The following is an 18737-nucleotide window of genomic DNA, read 5'->3' as shown; positions in this document are numbered from 1 at the left end:
GGGAGTCCTGCCAGGTGCCCAAAGGCCAGCTCAGGCCACATCAGGAGGTCAGAATTGGCAGCACAGCAGAGAGGAGGCACCCCTGCCAGATTTTCCAAACCACAGTGCCACACACTGCCCACTAGCAGGCCACACCCCTGGCCACTGAGTAAGCAACTCAGGGCTCCTCCCACCTCCCTCAAGCCTGGAGGGGGGCCCATTCCAGCCCCTTGTCCTGCTACCCCGCCCCTCGCCCCGCCTCTCCCCCTCCCCCTCACCGACTGCAGCAGGGCGTCGGCCTGGTTCAGCTGCTCCTCACACAGCCCAGACTCCATCTGCAGCTTGCTCACAATGCGCTGAAGACACTCCAGCCTATGGCCCCCAGCACCCAAGAGACGCGTAGTGAGCAGCTGAGCTCATCACCCTACAGGACCTGAGAGTGGTTTCCTCTGCTCCACTCTCACTGCCTGACTGGGGCCCACTGTCCTGCTGGCTGAGCACTAAAGCTTGGGTTCCTCAGCCTGAAGGAGGGGGGATTTCCTCCTCAGCAGTGACTCACCCTCGGGTGGCTCCCCTGCCACCACAGGGCCCCACCCGTCTGCTGCCTCCCACACCGCCTGCTACCCTTTACACTGCCCACCTCTCAAACTCGCTCCGGAGCTGCTTCTCCCGCTCCAGGATGGCCACGTGCAACTTGCCCCATTCCTTCTCCACATCCAGAGGGTGGTAGCCAGGAGGAACCTTGAGCTGGCCTGCTTGTACTGGCCCCTGTAGGGGTGAAGTCAGGTGCAGGCCACTGGGAGTCCCCAGTTCTCCCCTACCTGAAATAATCCTGGCCCCTGAGCTTTAGGCAGGGAAAGTCATACTCTGGAGGAGGGATCCTGGAACTCAGGAGGCCTAACTCACCTGCCCAGGCGAAACCAGAGAACCCCCCCTCTGGAAGACAGCCCACAAACCTCCCCAGGGACACCCCACTTGCTTTGCTAAGGAACACCTTATTTCCCTAGGGCACACTCCACTGACCTCCAGGGACTGGTAGATGCCCTTAGACCGGTTCTTGTCTGCCTCCTTGGCAGGAAGCTCTGTCTCCTTGAACTTCAAGAATTGGCACCATAGAATCTACAGGGACAAGCAGTATGAGCAACCACACCGGGGCAGGCAGAGGACGGACGGCCTGAGCGGGGAGGCCCACCTCAATCTCTTCAAAGCTGGAGGGGAACTTGCGCTCCTCGAAGGCAGCTGTGTGGTGCCGGATCCACTGCAGCAACAGCAGCACAAGCTCCCGGTACTCCTGCCAGCGAAGCTGCAGCTCCTAGGACATGAGTGAGAGTCAGCCAACAGCCCTGAAAGGCCAGGCCAGGGCCAAGGCCAAGACCGCTATCCACCCTCCTCAGGCCACCACTCACATTGGCTCTCACCCCATCCTGCGCGCCGGGCACCCGGGGCATGGCGTCATACAGGGACGAGACATAGGTAATGATGGACTTCTCATCAGGCTGAGGCACATCCACATCTGCAAGGAAGAACTGGGTCAGCGGAGCCTGAGCAGCAAGGCTAGCATGGCGGGGAGGGCCAGTGGCACAGACCTTCTGGGTCCAGGAGCCGTGTCACTCCCAGGTCTCGCTCTGCCACAGAGAAGGCCTGGTCCAGGTTCTCCAGGTTGCTCTGACGGTACACCTTGTTCATATCAATGAGCATGGGCCTGCAGACAAGGGAGCAGTGAGGTGCACTGAGCAGACCACATGGGCAATCTCCTCCACACAACCTGGCACTTGGAACCCCACCCCACACTGTCTGAGATGCACCACCCACTCCCCCAACACCTTCAATCCTGCCACGAGGACATAAGTAAAAACACAGCTGTCCCACCTCCCAGGACCTCAAGGGGCCTGCAGTGGGCGCTGGCACAGGAGCAGTGCACTAAGGGCAGGCGCCGTCAACCTGCGCTCCTGCAGTGGGCGCTGGCACAGGAGCGGTGCACTAAGGGCGGGCGCCGTCAACCTGCGCTCCTGCAGTGGGCGCTGGCACAGGAGCGGTGCACTAAGGGCGGGCGCCGTCAACCTGCGCTCCTGCTGTGGGCGCTGGCACAGGAGCGGTGCACTAAGGGCGGGCGCCGTCAACCTGCGCTCCTGCAGTGGGCGCTGGCACAGGAGCGGTGCACTAAGGGCGGGCGCCGTCAACCTGCGCTCCTGCAGTGGGCGCTGGCACAGGAGCGGTGCACTAAGGGCGGGCGCCGTCAACCTGCGCTCCTGCAGTGGGCGCTGGCACAGGAGCGGTGCACTAAGGGCGGGCGCCGTCAACCTGCGCTCCTGCAGTGGGCGCTGGCACAGGAGCGGTGCACTAAGGGCGGGCAGGAGCGGTGCACTAAGGACGGGCGCCGTCAACCTGCGCTCCTGCAGTGGGCGCTGGCACAGGAGCGGTGCACTAAGGACGGGCGCCGTCAACCTGCGCTCCTGCAGCCTCTGTCCATCAAGCAGGCCCACGTCAGGGGTTCAAACAGACAAGACCAGCAGCTTAACCACCCTCTCTCTAGAAGAACACAAGTGTTTCTGAAAGGTCCAGGCAGAAGTGGGTGAGGCCCTGCCGTTGCACCTCCCAGAGGAGGCTACTGGTGCTCAGCTCATCCCTGCAGGAGCCAGGTTCCTGCAGGACACTCTTCCTGCCACCTCGCTGCCCTGTTTGAGGTTGCCTGGCAGAGGTGCTCCCGCTCTGAAGCCCCCTCTGGCCCCTTGGAACCACATACTTGTGCCGATGGATGATGGCATTGAAGAGGCGGCCGTCACGCCAGCTGGAGGAGAAGTTGTCACAGCGCAGACCCTGGTAGCCCTCCACCATGCGCTGTGACCACAGAAGCAGCTTCTCCTTGGCTGTCATGTCCTCAGATTGCCCGCTCACCTGGATGTCTGAGATCTGCCACACAGGAGCTCAGCTGTGACCTCCAGACCACCACAGCACCAGGCACCTGACCACTTCAATGATGCTTGAGTATCCCCGCACCCTAGAGTCCCAAGGCTGCCTGGGGCACAGTGATGCTCGGGGGCTGGGACTTTCCACATCTCTGTTTCAAACCTGCTTGCTCCAGCTGGCAGTTGCCATAGGACAAGTTTAAGTTCCTAGCCCCTACTGCTACATAGTATGTGCTCGAGGCTCCCCTGAATCTCCAGAGGCCATCACACAGCAAAGATGGTGGACAGTGGGCACAAGAAGGGTACGTGCAAAACTGACCCAGCTACAGCAGGGTGGGGTATAGGGGTGGGGGCCAAAGTCTCTCTCTGGATGCAGGCCAAAATGGAATCTCAGGCCTGGATCTGCCAGTCTGCCTGCCTGGCCCTGTGTATCTGTTGGCCTGCCATCCCATGTGACTTGGACACTGTGCCAGCCTGGCTTTTAGGCTCGAGATCTCAGATTTGTGGCTTCCTGTGCAGCTAGCACAGGCAATGGGTGAGTAAGCCAGAGCTGCCCTGAAGCTCCAGAAACTTCGCCAGGCAGCCATCGGAAAATGCACTCCTCTACAAGGAGGCTCTGCTGGCCCTACCCACGGAGGCCAGAGGGCATGGGACAGGAAGGCCTTGGGGAGAGGCTTGCACATTCGGGCCACAGAGCCAGCACAGGCTGGCAGGAAGAGTCAAGGGTGCCACCTTCTAGGCCACACCCCAGCCAGAACTGCCAGCCATGGGCCAGTCCACCAGCCCAGGTGGGACAGCCACCCACCTGGAAGTGCAGGATGATTGTCCAGATGAGGCCAAGGGTCAGCTTGGGATTGCCGTCAGCAATGTCATCATTCCTGATGTTCACCAACTTTACCTGAGAGTGAACAGCCAGCCAGTCACATCCCTGGGGCTGCGGGAAGGGGCTGGGAGGCCTGGGCCCTGAGGGTCAGTGAACAGCCTTACCTGGCGGTGCCGGAGGTAGTCCAGGGCAATCTGGACATTCTGCAGCTTGTGGAACCGCATTCTCCCCTTCTCCCGGGGCTGAAAGGAGGCAAGAAATAGTGAGGTCCACAAGGCAGCTGTAGCTCCTAGCCCCCCCCCCCAGTTTCCCTAAAGCAGCAGCAGTAGCAAATGAAGCAAGGATCTCCCCCAGTGTGACAGAAGTCCCTCCCACATCCTGGGTTTCCCCTCCCCAGCTGGATGACCATCAGTCCAGGGACCAGGCCCAGCAGTGGCTTGGAAAGCCAGCAGCACAGGCTATAGGAGGAAGGAAGGAAAGGGGTGGGAGGAGACAGTAGCCAGGAAGCCATGGCTGAAGGCACTGGCTCTGGAGGTGGTCCTCTGCGGTTGCCACTGCAGCTTCTGCTGGGTCCCAGGTCTAGCCCCAGGCAGGCAGCAGGGGCTCGAGATCTCACAGCAAGCAGCTTGCTGCACAGCCGTCCGCCCACCCAGAAGCCAGATGTGGACCAGACTGGATGGGCCGCCAGCCCGAGGTGAGCTGGGTGGGTGGGCTCCATGGTCTCGGGGAGCTCACATGCCATCATACCAATGGGCACAACCACTCACCAGGCGCAAGCTCCTGATTAGGTCCCGCTCCCTCGGCTGCCCAGCCAGAGCAGGACAAAGGGTAAAGGGCAGAGGTCAAGATTCAGAGTCCAAGCAGCAGAGAAACCAGAGCAGAGCAGAGCATGAGGTTACTGTGTTAGGCTCCACTTCGGAGGACAACAGGGCTGATGGCCACTCACAGGCCAGGCCCTCAGAGGTGATGCTGACCCCCTGACCTGAGTGGAGCAGTTGGGGATGGGTGGCAGAGTCGCAAGAGGGAGCGGAGCTGGACACTGAGTGGACAATCAGGAAAGGCCCCAAGGAAGGAAGCCAGGCAGGGACATCCAGGGAGAGGCAGACTAGGCTGTAGGGAAGGGCAGGGGTACACATACCAGGCTGTCCCCCGAGAGGACCTCCAGCAGGGAGATGAGGTTGTGGCCATCGCGGAGGTCTTCATACAAGTCACTGATGTGCCTCTGGGCCTGTGGAAATAGAAGGGCCAGGATGGCCACAGATTCCCCAGAGCCACTAGGGGCAAGGGACAGGGCAAAATGCTGGGCACTGCCCAGGGGCAAAGAGGCAGGGGCACAGGGCACACCCCTGCCCCCTGCATGCACCTACCTCTGCCCTCCAATGCTACACCAGAGCCCAGGAGAGACCAGAAAGAAGAAAAAGACAGGCGCAAGCGTGGGAGGAAAAGGACAGAAAATAACAGATTTCAGAGATGAAAGAGGAGTTTAGCCAGTGTGAGAATATCCTGGGAATAGGTGAGCTAAGGTACCCCCTCACACACAAATTACAAACAGGTGGCACTCACCTTGATGAGGTGTTTGTTGACCCACTTGGTGAAGGTTTTCTTCTGCACACGGTCCCGTTCATCTGGGGGAGACAAGGTCATCTTACCTGGAGCCTGGGAGAAGCCCAGGGGACAGCCCAGGGGTGAGCACCTTACAGACAGCAGCCTGGTAGGCCAAACCTAAGAAACTTCCCCAGAGCAGACTTGAGCCTTTTCTAGATCATACAGACCCAGGTTCCCCAGAAACTAGCCCCACCAAAGTACCCTCAGACCCAGCCAGCCCTACTCCAAGGAGGGAACAAGGCCCAGCAATATGCTGCTGTTCAAGATCTCTATTGTCTCCAGAGCAGACGTGAGGTCCAGAGCCACCGCACCCAGAGCCACAGTGCACAAGTCCCAGCCTGCCCCACCCCACATGCTGCCTCCTGGGCTGAGCAGCAGAATGGCAGAGCTGTTGGAGGGGGAAGGCAAGTCCTCCTGACAGGTTAGTGGGCCTTCTTAGAGGCAAACATGAAGCTCAAAGGCTAAATGGTGCTGGGCACGGGTTACTGGCCCCCATCTCCAAGTCTGCCCCCCAAACCCAGACCCTCAGAGCTAGGGCCCCATCCCTACCCCATGCCAAGGCTTTCTGCCACTGGAAGGGCCCTTCCTGTAGCAGAGGCCCTGCCCAGCAGGGGTGCCAGCTACCTTTCTTGCCCTCAGAAGCCCTAAGCACAGCCAGGTAGAGGTTGTCCTCCGAGCTGGTTCTCTTGCCACCCAGGCCTTCAGGCTCTGGCACACGGAGCCGGTGCTGAGACATGGTGCTGTCCCTGCTCCTTCGTCACCCTGTCCCTCAAGCCTCAGGTGCTGTGCTCAATTTGAGTCGCCCCTCGTGGCACACACTGCTGAAGGCTGGCAACTGTCCTGGACACTAACTCCGCACAGGCTCAACTCAGAGCTGGAGTCCCAACAGTCAGCCACTCCCTGCCTGCAGTATTCCCCAGCAAGGTTGGCCCGCCTCAGGAGTCTTACCCCGCCCTACCCGCCCCCCAGAGGGGAGTGTCAAGGCGGGAAGGAGGAAGGCAACCCCTCCCCCAGGGCCACACCCTTAGCCACCAGAAACAGGAAACTGGGGTTTCCTCACCCACCCTAGCAGCAGGGGTAGAGCCTGAGCCTAGCTATGGGGGAGAACCTAGCCCTGGAACCAGAACCACAGGGGAATACATACTATTTACATGCCCACCCAGAAGAATCCATCACACAGCGAGAGGGCAGGAGGCCCCTTCCATAAAGGGGTACCAGGATGTAGCAGGAGCCAGGTTCAAGGCCACACCTATATCTTCAAAACACACCTCTTCAGCATGCCTACCTCCTCTTGGAGTTTGATTCTAGAAGAAACCTCTAACCTATGGAACACCTGGGTAAGGGTTGGACAATACCAGCTGCCTATTGCGTGTAGGCTCCCTAAATCAGACCCCAAACTGGCACAGAACAGGGACCATAACCTACCCAGTTGTCCCCACAGCTGCTAGGTTCTCAGGGTCTGCTGAAGAGCCCCTGACTTTGGCAGGACCCCCTCAGAGTCCCTTACAGCCCAGCCCAGCCAGACAAAGCACACCTTGGGGCAAAAGCGGCCCATAGCTGAGCTGTGACTCATCTCACATGGCCGCCCAGCCTGAGCTGAAGACACCTCCCCAGGGTGGGAGTGGCAGAGGGGAGCACACCACGGGAGCACATCCAGTGAGTCAGGGCTGAGGAAGGGGCCTGGATGCTGTGACTCACTGGAAAGGAAGCCGCACCTTGGGGCAGGCAGGATGGGGCTGTTCGAGGCAGGGTAGGGCTGGCAGATAGCAGCTGTTCAAGGTTGTAAAGGTGGAAGACCCGGACAAAGGGCACTAGGGCCCCTGTGACCAGACCTGTCTCTCAGGGACTCTTACTCCCTCAGGCCAAACAGATGGAGCCACCTATGTCCAGCATCTGGGACCAGGCTGCAGTGGGGGGAGGGTAGAAGTACCACCCTGCCACAAGAATTTTCCAGCCCTGCACTTGGCTTGATGCAATCCAGCTGTGAGCTGCTGAGGACTAACTCCCTTCCCACAGGGCCTCTGGCGTTTCTATTCCAGGAAAAGCTCACCCCATCCTGTCCTTGCCGCTGCCCTCTATGGCCACAAGAGGGCACCAAAACCCTCTGGGGCAGGGGAGGGGCCCTGAGCCAGGAAGGAGGCATTAGGCCCTGTCTCTACAGAAAGACCCACCTGCCTCTACCAAATCTTAAACTTGGGCCTCCAATGCAAGACCTTCCTGCTCTGCCTCCTCCAGCCCAACAGACACCACAATCCACTAGGCACGACTCTTCGCCCTCCAGAGTCCCAAAGCTAAGCCCACACTGGTCAGTGCTGAGGACAGTTTGCCTGAGAGCATCTAATGTGCCAACACAAGCCAGACCAGTGGCCCTCCCAGTCAGGACGACCGTCCTTCAGAGAAGAAACCTGTGCAATAAAAGGGGGACTGGGTCCTGGTGAAGCAGGCTGTCACTCTGCAGAGTAGACAACACAGGGTAATGGTAGTGGGCCAGGAAGTGGACACGGGAAACCCTCAGACCTACCACAACTTGGGGGAACCAGGGCCTGACTTTCAGAACATATACAGGCCCTATCAAAGACTCCAACCCTGCCACCATGAGCCTCTAGTGATGCTACTGGGCAGAGCTCCAGGCGGAGGCCTCCACCTCTCTAGGCCAGCTACAGCATCCCTCCCTCCATCAGCACACGAGCCTTTCAGGGTCTCAAAGCGCATGCTCCCTCTCATCTCTTGCAATCCTGCAAGTCCCTTGCTCCTGGCTGAAGACGGCCTCATCCCTGGGCCATCCTAGTAACACTCAAGCGCTACTCCAAAGCTGGCTCCAAGTGGGCCAGGCCCACTCCTCAAACGCTGCTGCACACCTCGGGGATCTTTCCCACCTGACTGACCCACCCCGAGGCACCAACCTCCAGTACTGCATTGCACACCTCTAGAAGGCAGCTGGCCCCCAGCACCAGCTCAGTCCCTCAGGGGAGGGAAGTAACTATGGCCCACTTAAAAGCGTCATCACACACTTCTATAGACGTGCAAACAGGCTAGCCAGCACTGTCCAGGGATGGACACCTCCAACACTGAGAAAGAGTACGAGTGGGAGGGCCTAAGAGTCCACCCTCAACACCTTCCCACCTACTCCTTCCTCCCTCCTGGACTGACGGCTGGCGACCAAAAAAAAAAAAAAAAAAAAAAAAACCTCTGCCCCGCCCACCTACCATCCTCCTCTTAAGGAAAGGCTACCCCGGAGGGAGCCAACCCCAGCCTAGGAAACCCCGTGTTTACTGAGCTTGGAGGCGGAGCTGTACCTGGAGCAGGTAGCACCCCACCCGGCCCTGCCCGGGGTGAGCGGCACCCACCTACGCAGCACAGCTGCCCGTAGAGGTAGCCCCTGCGGGCCTGCGCGCAGCCCCCGTCCAGCCAGCACGGCCGTTCCAGCACCAGCTCCCTGTGGGAGGCGAAGGCGCCCCCCGCTGCCCACGCGCCGGCCATCCCCGAGCCCCGGGCTCTGCCGGAGGCACCGCCGCCCTGCGCGGAGAGCCGAAAGCCCAGGCTCTTCCCCGCCCGCCAGACGAGAGGCCCAGACCCGAAGAACCTGCCCCGGGTGCGCCCCGCCCAGCGCGGGCCAGGAAGCCGCGCCCCAGCCCACGGGGCGACTCGCTGGCTGGCGGTAGCTCGCAGGGTGGGGGTGCCCGCTGGGACACAGAGCCCTGGGAACTCTCCAGCGGGCTGAGCTCCCCGCTGGCGGGGGGACCCCGGACGCCCACGCAGCATGGGGAAACTCCCTGCACTGGCGGAGGGAAGCTCACCAGCGGGACACGGAAGGGCCACGGGCCCAGGGGCGGGGAACACAGCCCAGAGCTACTAGGCCTTGTCTGGCACGGGCGCCCCTTCCTCATCTGGTCCCAAACCAAAAACTGTGCCAGGGGAAGAAAGCCCTCAGCTTGTGCATTTGGATGTTCTTCCCCATGGCTGAGTCACTGGCTGCTGGGAACCCACGCCTGGAAGGCCAGTCAGGACTCAGACCTAGCACTCTCGCACGGGGGCCAGGATCAAGCAGGCCCACTAGAGGGCACCCGTCCCGCCCCTCCCACACCCGGGGTAAGGTAGGCTCCATTAGGACAGTCCCTCTGGCCAGAAGCGCTGGTGCAGAACTGCCCAATCCCCAGGATCCGTTCACTCGGCCCCACCCTATCCTGTGGTGGCACGGCCACCTGGGACTACAGCCCAGGAGCTGGTGACTTTGAGGAAGACGGGGCAGGGCACAGCCTAGCTGTCTACTTCACAGCTGCTTCTGCCTCCAGCGACCTGTCACAGGACACTGGGGCACCTGCCTTACGTCTGTGTACGACTCATGCCACACACTGGTGTGCAGGAGGGCCCCTGGGCAGGCCTCATGCTGCCCTCATCCAGCCCTGGATAGAGACCTTTCATCAGAGGCCAGGCTTTCCCAGAGACCCACCCCTCAGCCAATCCAGAGTTCACCCCTAACCCTCCTTCCACCCACCTAGTCTTCAGGCTAAGTAAAGGCGCAGGCTCCGCCCCTGCCACGCCCCAGGAAATGTTGGGGTCTTCAATGCAGGGTAAGCCCCCCGGAGCCAAGCACTTTCACAAGTGTGGTGTGTAGCGAGGAACGGGAAGAGGCGGCAGCCAGGGAGGCAAGGGGCGGGAGGGAGGCGGACCCTCCGCCCCGCCCCGCCCCCGGCTGCTGGCAGGGGTGGTGGCGGTGACAGTGGCAGAGGCAATGGTTCTTACCTTGCTCATCCCGTGCCTGCCGATGCCCCCTGCGCCAGTGCCACACGGCAGCCAGGGTGACGACATGACCCACGACCACCAGGGAGGGAAACAGGCCGCCGGATGGCTCCATGGCTGCCATGCAGAGCAAGCAGAGCCGGCCTCTCTACACCAAGGCTCTGCTGCTGCAGCCAGCACCTCCCCCGGTGGAGTATGGATGAGGAGGTGCCCCAGGAACTAGAGCAGACCCTGTCTGTAGCTGCCCTGCTTTCAGGGACAGCCCTACCACCCCATCTGCCCGGCAACTGGGGACAACATACAGTCCCCTCGGCACCAACTGCGCTCCTGCCCAGCCTCCTCCCAGCCTCCTCCCTCTGTGGCTCTTGGCCGCTCCCCACTCACACTCTGCACGGCCCAGCTCAGCTGTCCCTACGTAGAGCTGCCTGCGCTCAAGGTTAGCTGGAGCCTTAACCCCTGCCTACCCACAGCCACACCCGCCAGGAGGAGGGGCCTGCAGCTAAAGGGGCCAAGCTGCAGCCCCCAAGCATAGCCTGGGCAGACTGAACACAGGTCCTCCCTCCCAAGTAAGCTTATCCAGCAACCCCTACCCTCACCAGAAGGAGGGTCCCAGCCCCCATTCTACCTCCAAGGGTGCCCTCTGGGGACAGCTGCCTGGCACAGTGTCCTGTCCCTCACTGCCCTCTCCACTTGGGACTGCAACAGACCCCACCATGTTCAAAGACATATGGGCTCCTCACAAGCCCCAAGCTCCCATGGGGGCCTTGAGTAGTGTCCCAGGAGAGGCAGGGCAGCTGGCTGTGTACAGAGGAAGGACAGCGGCCCTTGCCTCCAGCCTGGCTGCGCTCACAAAACATTCTCAAGGGATGCCCCACCTACCGGGCACGATCTTCATTAGGGACAGCGACAGGAGCCCACAGGGCAGACAGGGAGCGGGTAAGGGGTGTGGGGAGGGTCACAGGCCCTTCGGAGGTGGCAAGCCCAGCAGCGGCGGCGGCGGTGAGGCGGGAGGAGGGCACGGCAGAGCGAGTCCTGTCAGCAGTAGTTGGGGGGAGGGGAGCAGTGGGCAGGGGGCCCAGGGGGATATAAATATCTGAGGAGGGCAAGCAAGGCCCGTCACTTGTCCAGACTTAGAACATGACGTGTGGAGCCCAGGCTCACTGGAGTCCCCTCTGGCTGGGCGGCCCCACAATATGCACATCCCTGGCTCCCATGGGTGATGCTATAATAAGGAGCCTCCTGGCATCTGGATCTATCATGGAAAAAGGCAGAAGGCATTTATATTCATGTCCCCTTGGGAGGGGATGCTGCCCACACCCTGACCATCTCCTGGGGTGCTCTTGGGAAATGCCACATGGGTCAAGGAGATGCCACTCCTCTTTCTCCCAGAAAGCCCTGCGCAAGTCAGTCAACACAACACCTGGCCCAGGGTGGACAGGACAGCCTCAAGGTCACATTGCTGGACAAAGACCCAGGCAGCCCCAAACTGGGGACCAAGCCATATAAGCACTCACCCACTCCCACAGCACCAGGCTCTGCGTCCAGGCCCGGACCTCCTGGTATCCCCAGGAGTGCTGGGATAGGGAAGCCCCCACCATGCCCTGGGCCCCAACAACCCTGGTCTGTGGAGGCACAGGGTCCGAGGTCAGCAGGCAGGCCCATAACACATCCGCTGCATCCGGTGCTGACCAGAACCCCAGTGTTCCCTGGGAAAACAGGATGCGTGTGTACATGCATCTGCGTAATGGAAGACACAATCCCATCGCTCTCCTCCCATAGAACCCAACCACAATGGACCAAACTGTTGGACCCTGGTAGACAGGCAGCTGAGGAGTTGGAGTCTATGCTCCACTCTGTAGCACTTCCTGTGCCACACACGATTCCATCATAATCCTATAAAGTCGTGTACTGTGAACACACTCTCCAGATGAGGAAACCAAGGCATGGTAATAGTGAGGAGCTGGCCTGCAGGACTACAAGGTCATGTGACTCTTCGATGTTGGGTCATAACAGCAAACCAGCCTTGGCCCCCAAATGCTGGGGTGGGGCACCCTGACCACACTGGGCAGATGAGTGCATGATGAGAAGGCTGGCCACAGCCTCCTGCTCTCCAGTGCCACGTTCCAGAAACTTATTTCTGAATAAAACTAGCCTGCAGCGGCCAGCTCAGGGCAACCAAGGGTTGGACTAAGGGACATTGGCTTATCCAAAGTCAGGCCAGAGAAAGACCAGCTAGCCAGCAGTGGACAAGGGCTCAGCCAAGCAGGCACAGTTCATCATGGGCACAGGAGTCTCGGAGGAGCCTGGGTCCCCACAGCCTAGGTGAAAACTAGCCCCCAGAGGCAGAAGTGTCCTGGCTATGAGCAATCCCTCCACCACCTAGGCAGGCCTTGGCCTCTGGGTAATGCCATCTCTACATCCTGGGTTCTGACATATGAGGTCATGGGAACTGCAGGCAGGGGACACTCAGGCCCCTTACACATGCATATGCATGCGCACACATACATGCACACATACAAGACAGGCAGATGCAACAGGGAGAGCCCAACCCCAGCTAGAGACCTTGCTCCTGCCCCCCATTTCCCTTCCTCTGCCGCCCAAAGCCTCCACTACTGCTGTGCCCTACCTTGGCCCAGCTGGATCAGCTCCTCCATGCTATACCTGTCCATAGCTACGGGTCAGGCTGGGCTGCTCCAGAGCCGGCAGAGGGAAGCATGGCAGGAAGGAGGGAAGAGGCGGGAGGCAGGCGGAGGGAGGGTTCACTTGGGCTCTAGTCTCCACACCCAGCTCTGAGAATGGAGGCTCCTCCTCTCTGCTGACTAAAGGGTCCCCACAGTTGTCCTGCCCAGGAGAGCCCAAGCCTGGGGACCAGTACCAATGGGTCAGAGCAGCCTAGGTGGACCAGTCTAGTGCTACAGGAGATAGGCCTGCCTCAGTCCCTGAACTTTGCAGTTCCAGCCACTAGTCTTCTCTACTGACCTTCCAGAGGCCAGTCTACCCTACCTCACAGTCTCCCCTTCCCTCCACAGGCCTCACTAGTCCCACCCTGTCACTCCACCCACTCACATTCCAGGCATCCATGTGCCTAGCACATTCCACATAGCCATGGGGAAGCAAGAATTGTGCACCCCTCTCCCCATAGTGCTGGGGACAAACTCAGGACCTCAAATGTGATGGACAAGTGCTCTACTACTGAGCCACATTCCTATAACCCCAGCTCTTGCACTCCCCCACCCCTTGTACATACTGACCTTTTTCTCAGTGTCCAAAGCTGACCCCTTCCCTTGCCTAAGTCCCCCACAGCCTCAAGCAGTGCTCTCTAGTCTGGGCAAACTTGATACCTACTAGGGTGCAGATAACTGTACACAAGCTGGAAAATGCAAACCTAATCACACCAAACCTCATTCAAAAATCGCCACAGTTCTTCAGACTTCCGCCAGCAAGCAAAGAGATCCATGTGCAGAGCTGGTGGTCACCCCTAAAACCTACCAAGACTCTCAGCACACCTGAGCAGGCACTGCACAGCTATGAGGAAAACAAGGCTCCCTCCCAACCCCCCTACACACAGCAGGGCCACAGCCATGTGTCCTCATGAAAACTGGAGAATCAGCTAGGCATGGTGGTGCACACCTTTCATCCCAGCACTTGGGAGGCAGAGGTAGCAGGATCACCAAGTGTTCGAGGCCACCCTGAGACACATAGTAAATTCTAAAAAACAAAAAACAAAGAAAAAAAAAAAACCAAAAAAAGAGCCAGGTGTGGTGGCAGCTCACACCTTTAATCCCAGCACTTAGGAAGCCGAGGTAGGAGGATCGCTGTGAGTTCAAGGCCATCCTGAGACTACACAGTGGGCTAGAGTGAGATCCTACCTCAAAATAAAAATAAACTGGAGAATCGATGGTTTCTTGCCTGGTAGATATCCCTCTGCCAGCACATATTTGTTCAGAGACATTTTCTCCACACACTTTTGGGTCCATTCTGAATTGTGAGCCAGACAAAACATTATCTTTTGGAGTGCAAATGAAATTCACATACAAAAGCAAACTCAGAAGCTGGACACGGTGGCACACTTGGGAAGCTAAGGTAGGCAGATCACCCGGAGTGCTAGGCCAGCCTGGCTCTACAGAATGAGTTCCAGGTCAGCCTGACTAGAGTGAGACCCTGCCTCAGGGGGGAAAAAAATCAACAATTTAGCAGCTTTACCAGGCAAGGAATTTCCATGTCCTCACCTCTGACCCACTGCCCTCTACAGAGCTTCTCTGGACAGGTCAGATCCTCCTCACCGGTCAGACACAGCTCCCTGACTGCTCCTGAAGCCACCTCCCATCCCATGTTCCTCACCTAGTTGGTTCCCATGTCTGGGGAGGAGGAAGGAAGGCTGGAGCAGTCACTGGAGACTGACAGGTGCTGATGTCCTCAACATGGGTGTGCTAACTGGAGTGCAGGGAAGGCTACTCCATAGACAACAGACCACCAGGGCATGAGATCTTAGGGGCCTCATAGGCCAGCAGGCACTCCCCAGTCCCCTTGTCATATTTCTGGTTCCCTGGCCAGGTCTGGATAGACAGAGATAACACACCTGACCAGGGCCATGCTATGGCCAGCACTGCTATACCATAGATTCCTGCAGGCCACTGAAGGAGCTGTGCTATGGAGAGAACAGGTGAGTGTGGCTCATTACTTGTTCACTAGATAGATGAAAAAGAGGCAGAGAAAATGGGCACACCAGGGCCTCCAGTCACTGAAAACACACTCCAGATGCATGTGCCCTTGTGCATCTGGCTTACGTGGGTCCTGGAGAATCAAACCAGGATCCTTCAGCTTTGCAGGCAAACACCTTAACCACTAAGCCATCTCTCCAGCCCCTACTTATTTACTTTTAAAAAATTTACTTATTTATTTATTTGACAGAGAAAGAGGGAGAGAGAGAGAGAGAGAGAGAATGGGCACGCCAGGCCTCCAGCCACTGCAAACAAACTCCAGACGCATGTGCCCCCTTGTGCATCTGGCTAACATGGGTCCTGAGGAGTCGGAACCTGGGTCTTTGGCTTTGCAGACAAACGCCTTAACTACAAAGCCATCCCTCCAGCTCCAACATCCCTCCAGCCCCACTTTTTAATAAGTGAGATGCTGGGGCTGCAGGGATGGCTCAGTGGTTAAGGTGCCTGCTTGCAAAACCTAATGACCCACGTACAGCCAAATGCACAAAGTCGTACATGCATCTGGAGTCATTTGCAGTGGCTGGATGCCCTGGCATGCCCATTCTGTCTATCTCTCTCTCTGCTTGCAAATACAAATACTTTTTAAAAGAATGGTCTTAGGTGGCATTAGAACAGCCTCAGCCTGTGTGGGGCACCATCATGCCCCTGGCCCCGCAGCCACACCCAGCAACCAAGGCTCCAGGCTCCAGCCCTGAGGGTCACTGGAAGGGAGGGGGCCCGCCTGGGGCACTGACTCAGCCTGAAGCTGGGGCTCATTTCCTGTTGGAAACTCTGAGCTGCTGCAGGCGGCTTTGGCTCAGAAGGGAAGACTGAGTCACCTCCGTCAGGGATGGGGTGCCCCCCTCTCTGCCCACTGCAGCCACACCCAGAACCCCTCCTTGGCCTGATGCCAACTACCCGCTAAACTGGCCCAGCCTGGACTCAGACAAGGAAGGAAGGCTAAAAAAGAAGGGGAAGCCTCCCTCCCACTCACCACACCCAAACCAGAACCAGGCTGAGACAGTCATGGTCACAGGGAAGCTAGAGAACCCCCGACCTGCCAGAGGCCACCTTCCATATGGCAACCTATCAATACACATACACTCATTCAGCAAGGCCTTAGCAGTCCCACCCAGAAAGGCCAGAACTGATGCTCCTGCCCAGGCAGCTATGCACAACACCCCCTAGAGAATGGGCTGCTCCCTAGGGACTAAGCTACAGAGAGGGAGGTGGGAGTCATGCCTGCCTGGTGCTGAGGTCCTGGGATGACCTAAGCAGGCACTGAAGGGCAGTATGCCCCAGGAGAGTCTACATGAGCCCACTCACTTCCTGCAGGTACAGGTAGGGGTTTCGGGCAGCCCTTGGGCTTAGGATCATGTCCTATCCTCTAAGATCTGGTTCCCTACTAGAAAGATCTTTGCTCAGACCACAGGCCAGGCCATTAACCCCATGGCCTGACCTTTCCCTGCCAAGGGATGCTCCTGGCTTCTGCCCTTCTCATCATCCTGCCTAGAGACAGCCCCACTCTAGGCCATGGCCAGCCCACTTATGGGGAAGCCGCTCTCCATGTAATGCAGAATCTGAGCCACAGGAAGGGTGCACATGTCACACACAACATGCAGACTCCAGCCTCAGTGGCTAAGCAGCTTGCCTGGGCCACAGTACTGGAAAGTCCCATGCCATCAACAGCTCTACACAGATGCCCACTACTGAGCAGAGTGGTCTCCAAAGAGACCACTGGGATGGGTAGAGGAGAGGCGGGGGTGAAGGCAAGGACAGTGCTGGAGAGACAGGCCCAAGTAGGACTATGCCAACAGCTGGCCCTGCCAGTCCAGGGCCCGCAGGCACCACCCCCACCAGGATGAGCCTGGAGGAGGAGGAGGAGCCCTGTGGGTCTATTGGCCAGAGCACCCAGCACCCTCTAGCAGAGAGGGCGCCACCTGCTGGTATGAGCAGAGCCCCCTTACTCCTGCTGCCCACCAAACCCCACCAGACCTAAGCCTGGACACCTAAACATCCACATCCCCTTCCCACCCATCTTGACCTGGAGCCAGAATGCAGCTGACCTGTGGCTGGGGCAGGCTCTGGGCCTGGCCTTGCCAGGGTCCCCACAGTGGTGGCAGACACCAGAAGGGTTTCGGGTGTCCCCTCCTCACGCTCCTTCCGTCGGTAGACTTTCCGCTCCTCACGGGCAGGGTCCTCAGCTGGCAGAGACCCTCGCTTTGGCGGGCAGCTCAAGGGACCCTGTACAGCCTGGACATGAGGGGAACGACGTGCAGGCATCACCATGGCAACAGGACGGCGTACACGCTGCAGAGAGGCAGGCACAATCTCTGGCGGCAGGTGCAGATACTGGCGTAGGTGAGCAATGCCCTCATTGGTAAGGTACCAGTAGAAGTGGCGCCAGGCAAAGGTCTCCCGCACCAGGCCCCGAGCCCGTAGGGAGGCCATGGCGCGCATGACCTGTAGGTTGGTGACGCCAGGCACATGTGGATGCATGCTGCGGGGCCTCCGGTCCTTCTTGGCCACCATCACCCCCTCACGAAAGAGCACCTCGTAGATGGCCCGCAGCTGGTCCAGTGGCATAAGCATGCCAGCCACCATGGCTGCTGGGAGCTGGCTTGTCAGCACAGGGGTGAGGGCAACAGGCGGCACACAGCCAGGAGGCTGATGAGGCTCCCTTGGCACAGGGGTGACAGGGGCCACTGGCAAGCAGGCAGGAAGGCCCTGGCTCTAAGCACAAGGGTACAGGCTCAGGGGCAATGTGGCTCTGGCGCCTGGCTCTGAGGATTCCTTGCCGGCACTGTCGCCTGCCCAAGCCTCCCGCCTGCCCGCCCTCCAGGACGCCTGGGCCGGCCCCCTCTGACTCAGCAGCAGGCCGGCCCCTCCCACCCACAGCCCACAGGGCCCCTTGCAGAGTGGGGGGCACTTTCAGGCAGCAGCCGCTGCTAGGATGCCCCCGCCCCTCCTAGGCCACACAGCTCCAATGTCAGAAATTATATCGGTTTCTAAAACATTTCTTCAAGGTTCCCAAGACTGTGTAGGGAAGGGCGGGGTGCAGTATAATATGGATAAGAATCAAAAAAGAAAAGAAAAAGTGACAGAATGGGTAGAAAGTAGAGAGCTGGCAGGACAGGAATGGTCCTCAGGAGCCTACTTGGGTGTGGCTCCAGGGGTCTTGGACTCTCAATGATCTGAAAAGAGGGTTGCTGGGTTTCCTGGAATTGGGGGACTGGAGGGGAGATAGCTAGGGCCCAGGGAAGAATTTGGGATCTTGGGAAACAACCTAAAGAGGAACACTAGGGGCAACTGACGGAGCCCATGGACAGGTAGCTACCGGAACTACTGCTACTGTCTCTCAGGCAGGCAGAAGGGCTGAGCCCCCACCTCCAAATGCCTGGCCTGAAGGCCACAAGATTTAACACGTCCATGCCAGGCTACATTCAGGGCAGTCCAGTAACAGCCACTCCCAGCCCAGAATACTCTGAGTACAGCACAGGATGAAGGGGCTCTGGGTGGGGCTTCTATCCACCCACATTTCTGGGACAGCTGTTAGAGGCCAGGGACTCCCAGCTGCCACAGGGAATCAAAGTCACCAAGTCCCTGCTGCCACCCCAAGCGTGGTAGCTCTGCCTCCCACAGACTCCCTATCCTAGGCAGCTTGAGTGTCCGCCTGTGACCAGAGGAGCAGAAGCTGGGAAAGAGAGTGCCAGGGACACAAAGGAAAGGAAGAGGAAACTGCCACGAGAAGCCCTGAGGGCGCAGCCATGGACAGCCTGTACCTAGAGGGAAACAGCAAGGACAGCTCCCAGAGCACATGGCACCCCAACCCCATGCTGTGCCCCATCAAACTCCCATGGGATGCAGGCTCTCCCTAAGCTGACACACCCATTCCTACCAAGCACTCTAAACCCAGGGACTGATTATAAGTAGGGCCGGGGTGGGGACCCTGCAGTGGGAGGCTCTGGCCAGCGGCAGGCAGGC

At 59.1% G+C, this 18737-nt stretch overlaps 1 protein-coding gene across 22 annotated transcripts in view; it reads right to left on the bottom strand.

Moving 5' to 3' along the window:
* Plec (plectin) overlaps positions 1-18737 on the bottom strand; it is a 78992-nt gene that overhangs the window by 18622 nt on the left and 41633 nt on the right. For 6 of the 22 annotated variants that reach the window (XM_012948231.2, XM_045143160.1, XM_045143159.1 and 3 more), the window contains 13 exons: positions 5272-5333; positions 5076-5090; positions 4847-4936; positions 4476-4511; positions 3873-3950; positions 3691-3783; positions 2723-2889; positions 1566-1681; positions 1386-1492; positions 1172-1291; positions 1003-1098; positions 620-747; positions 258-351 (listed from right to left, as the gene is read on the bottom strand). In XM_012948231.2, the coding sequence (XP_012803685.2) occupies positions 258-351; positions 620-747; positions 1003-1098; positions 1172-1291; positions 1386-1492; positions 1566-1681; positions 2723-2889; positions 3691-3783; positions 3873-3950; positions 4476-4511; positions 4847-4936; positions 5076-5090; positions 5272-5333 (1202 nt within the window). Of the gene's footprint in view, positions 1-257; positions 352-619; positions 748-1002; positions 1099-1171; positions 1292-1385; positions 1493-1565; positions 1682-2722; positions 2890-3690; positions 3784-3872; positions 3951-4475; positions 4512-4846; positions 4937-5075; positions 5091-5271; positions 5334-5937; positions 6185-8660; positions 8794-10056; positions 10334-16819; positions 17512-18737 lie in introns of those variants that run through there. The other 16 variants (XM_045143166.1, XM_045143168.1, XM_045143170.1 and 13 more) reach the window with 14 other exon arrangements.

Source organism: Jaculus jaculus, chromosome 2, assembly GCF_020740685.1.
Source record: "Jaculus jaculus isolate mJacJac1 chromosome 2, mJacJac1.mat.Y.cur, whole genome shotgun sequence".
Classification (NCBI taxonomy): Eukaryota; Metazoa; Chordata; class Mammalia; order Rodentia; family Dipodidae; genus Jaculus; species Jaculus jaculus.
Note: the sequence above shows the minus strand (reverse complement) of the source record. Positions and strands in the feature narration are given on the sequence as shown.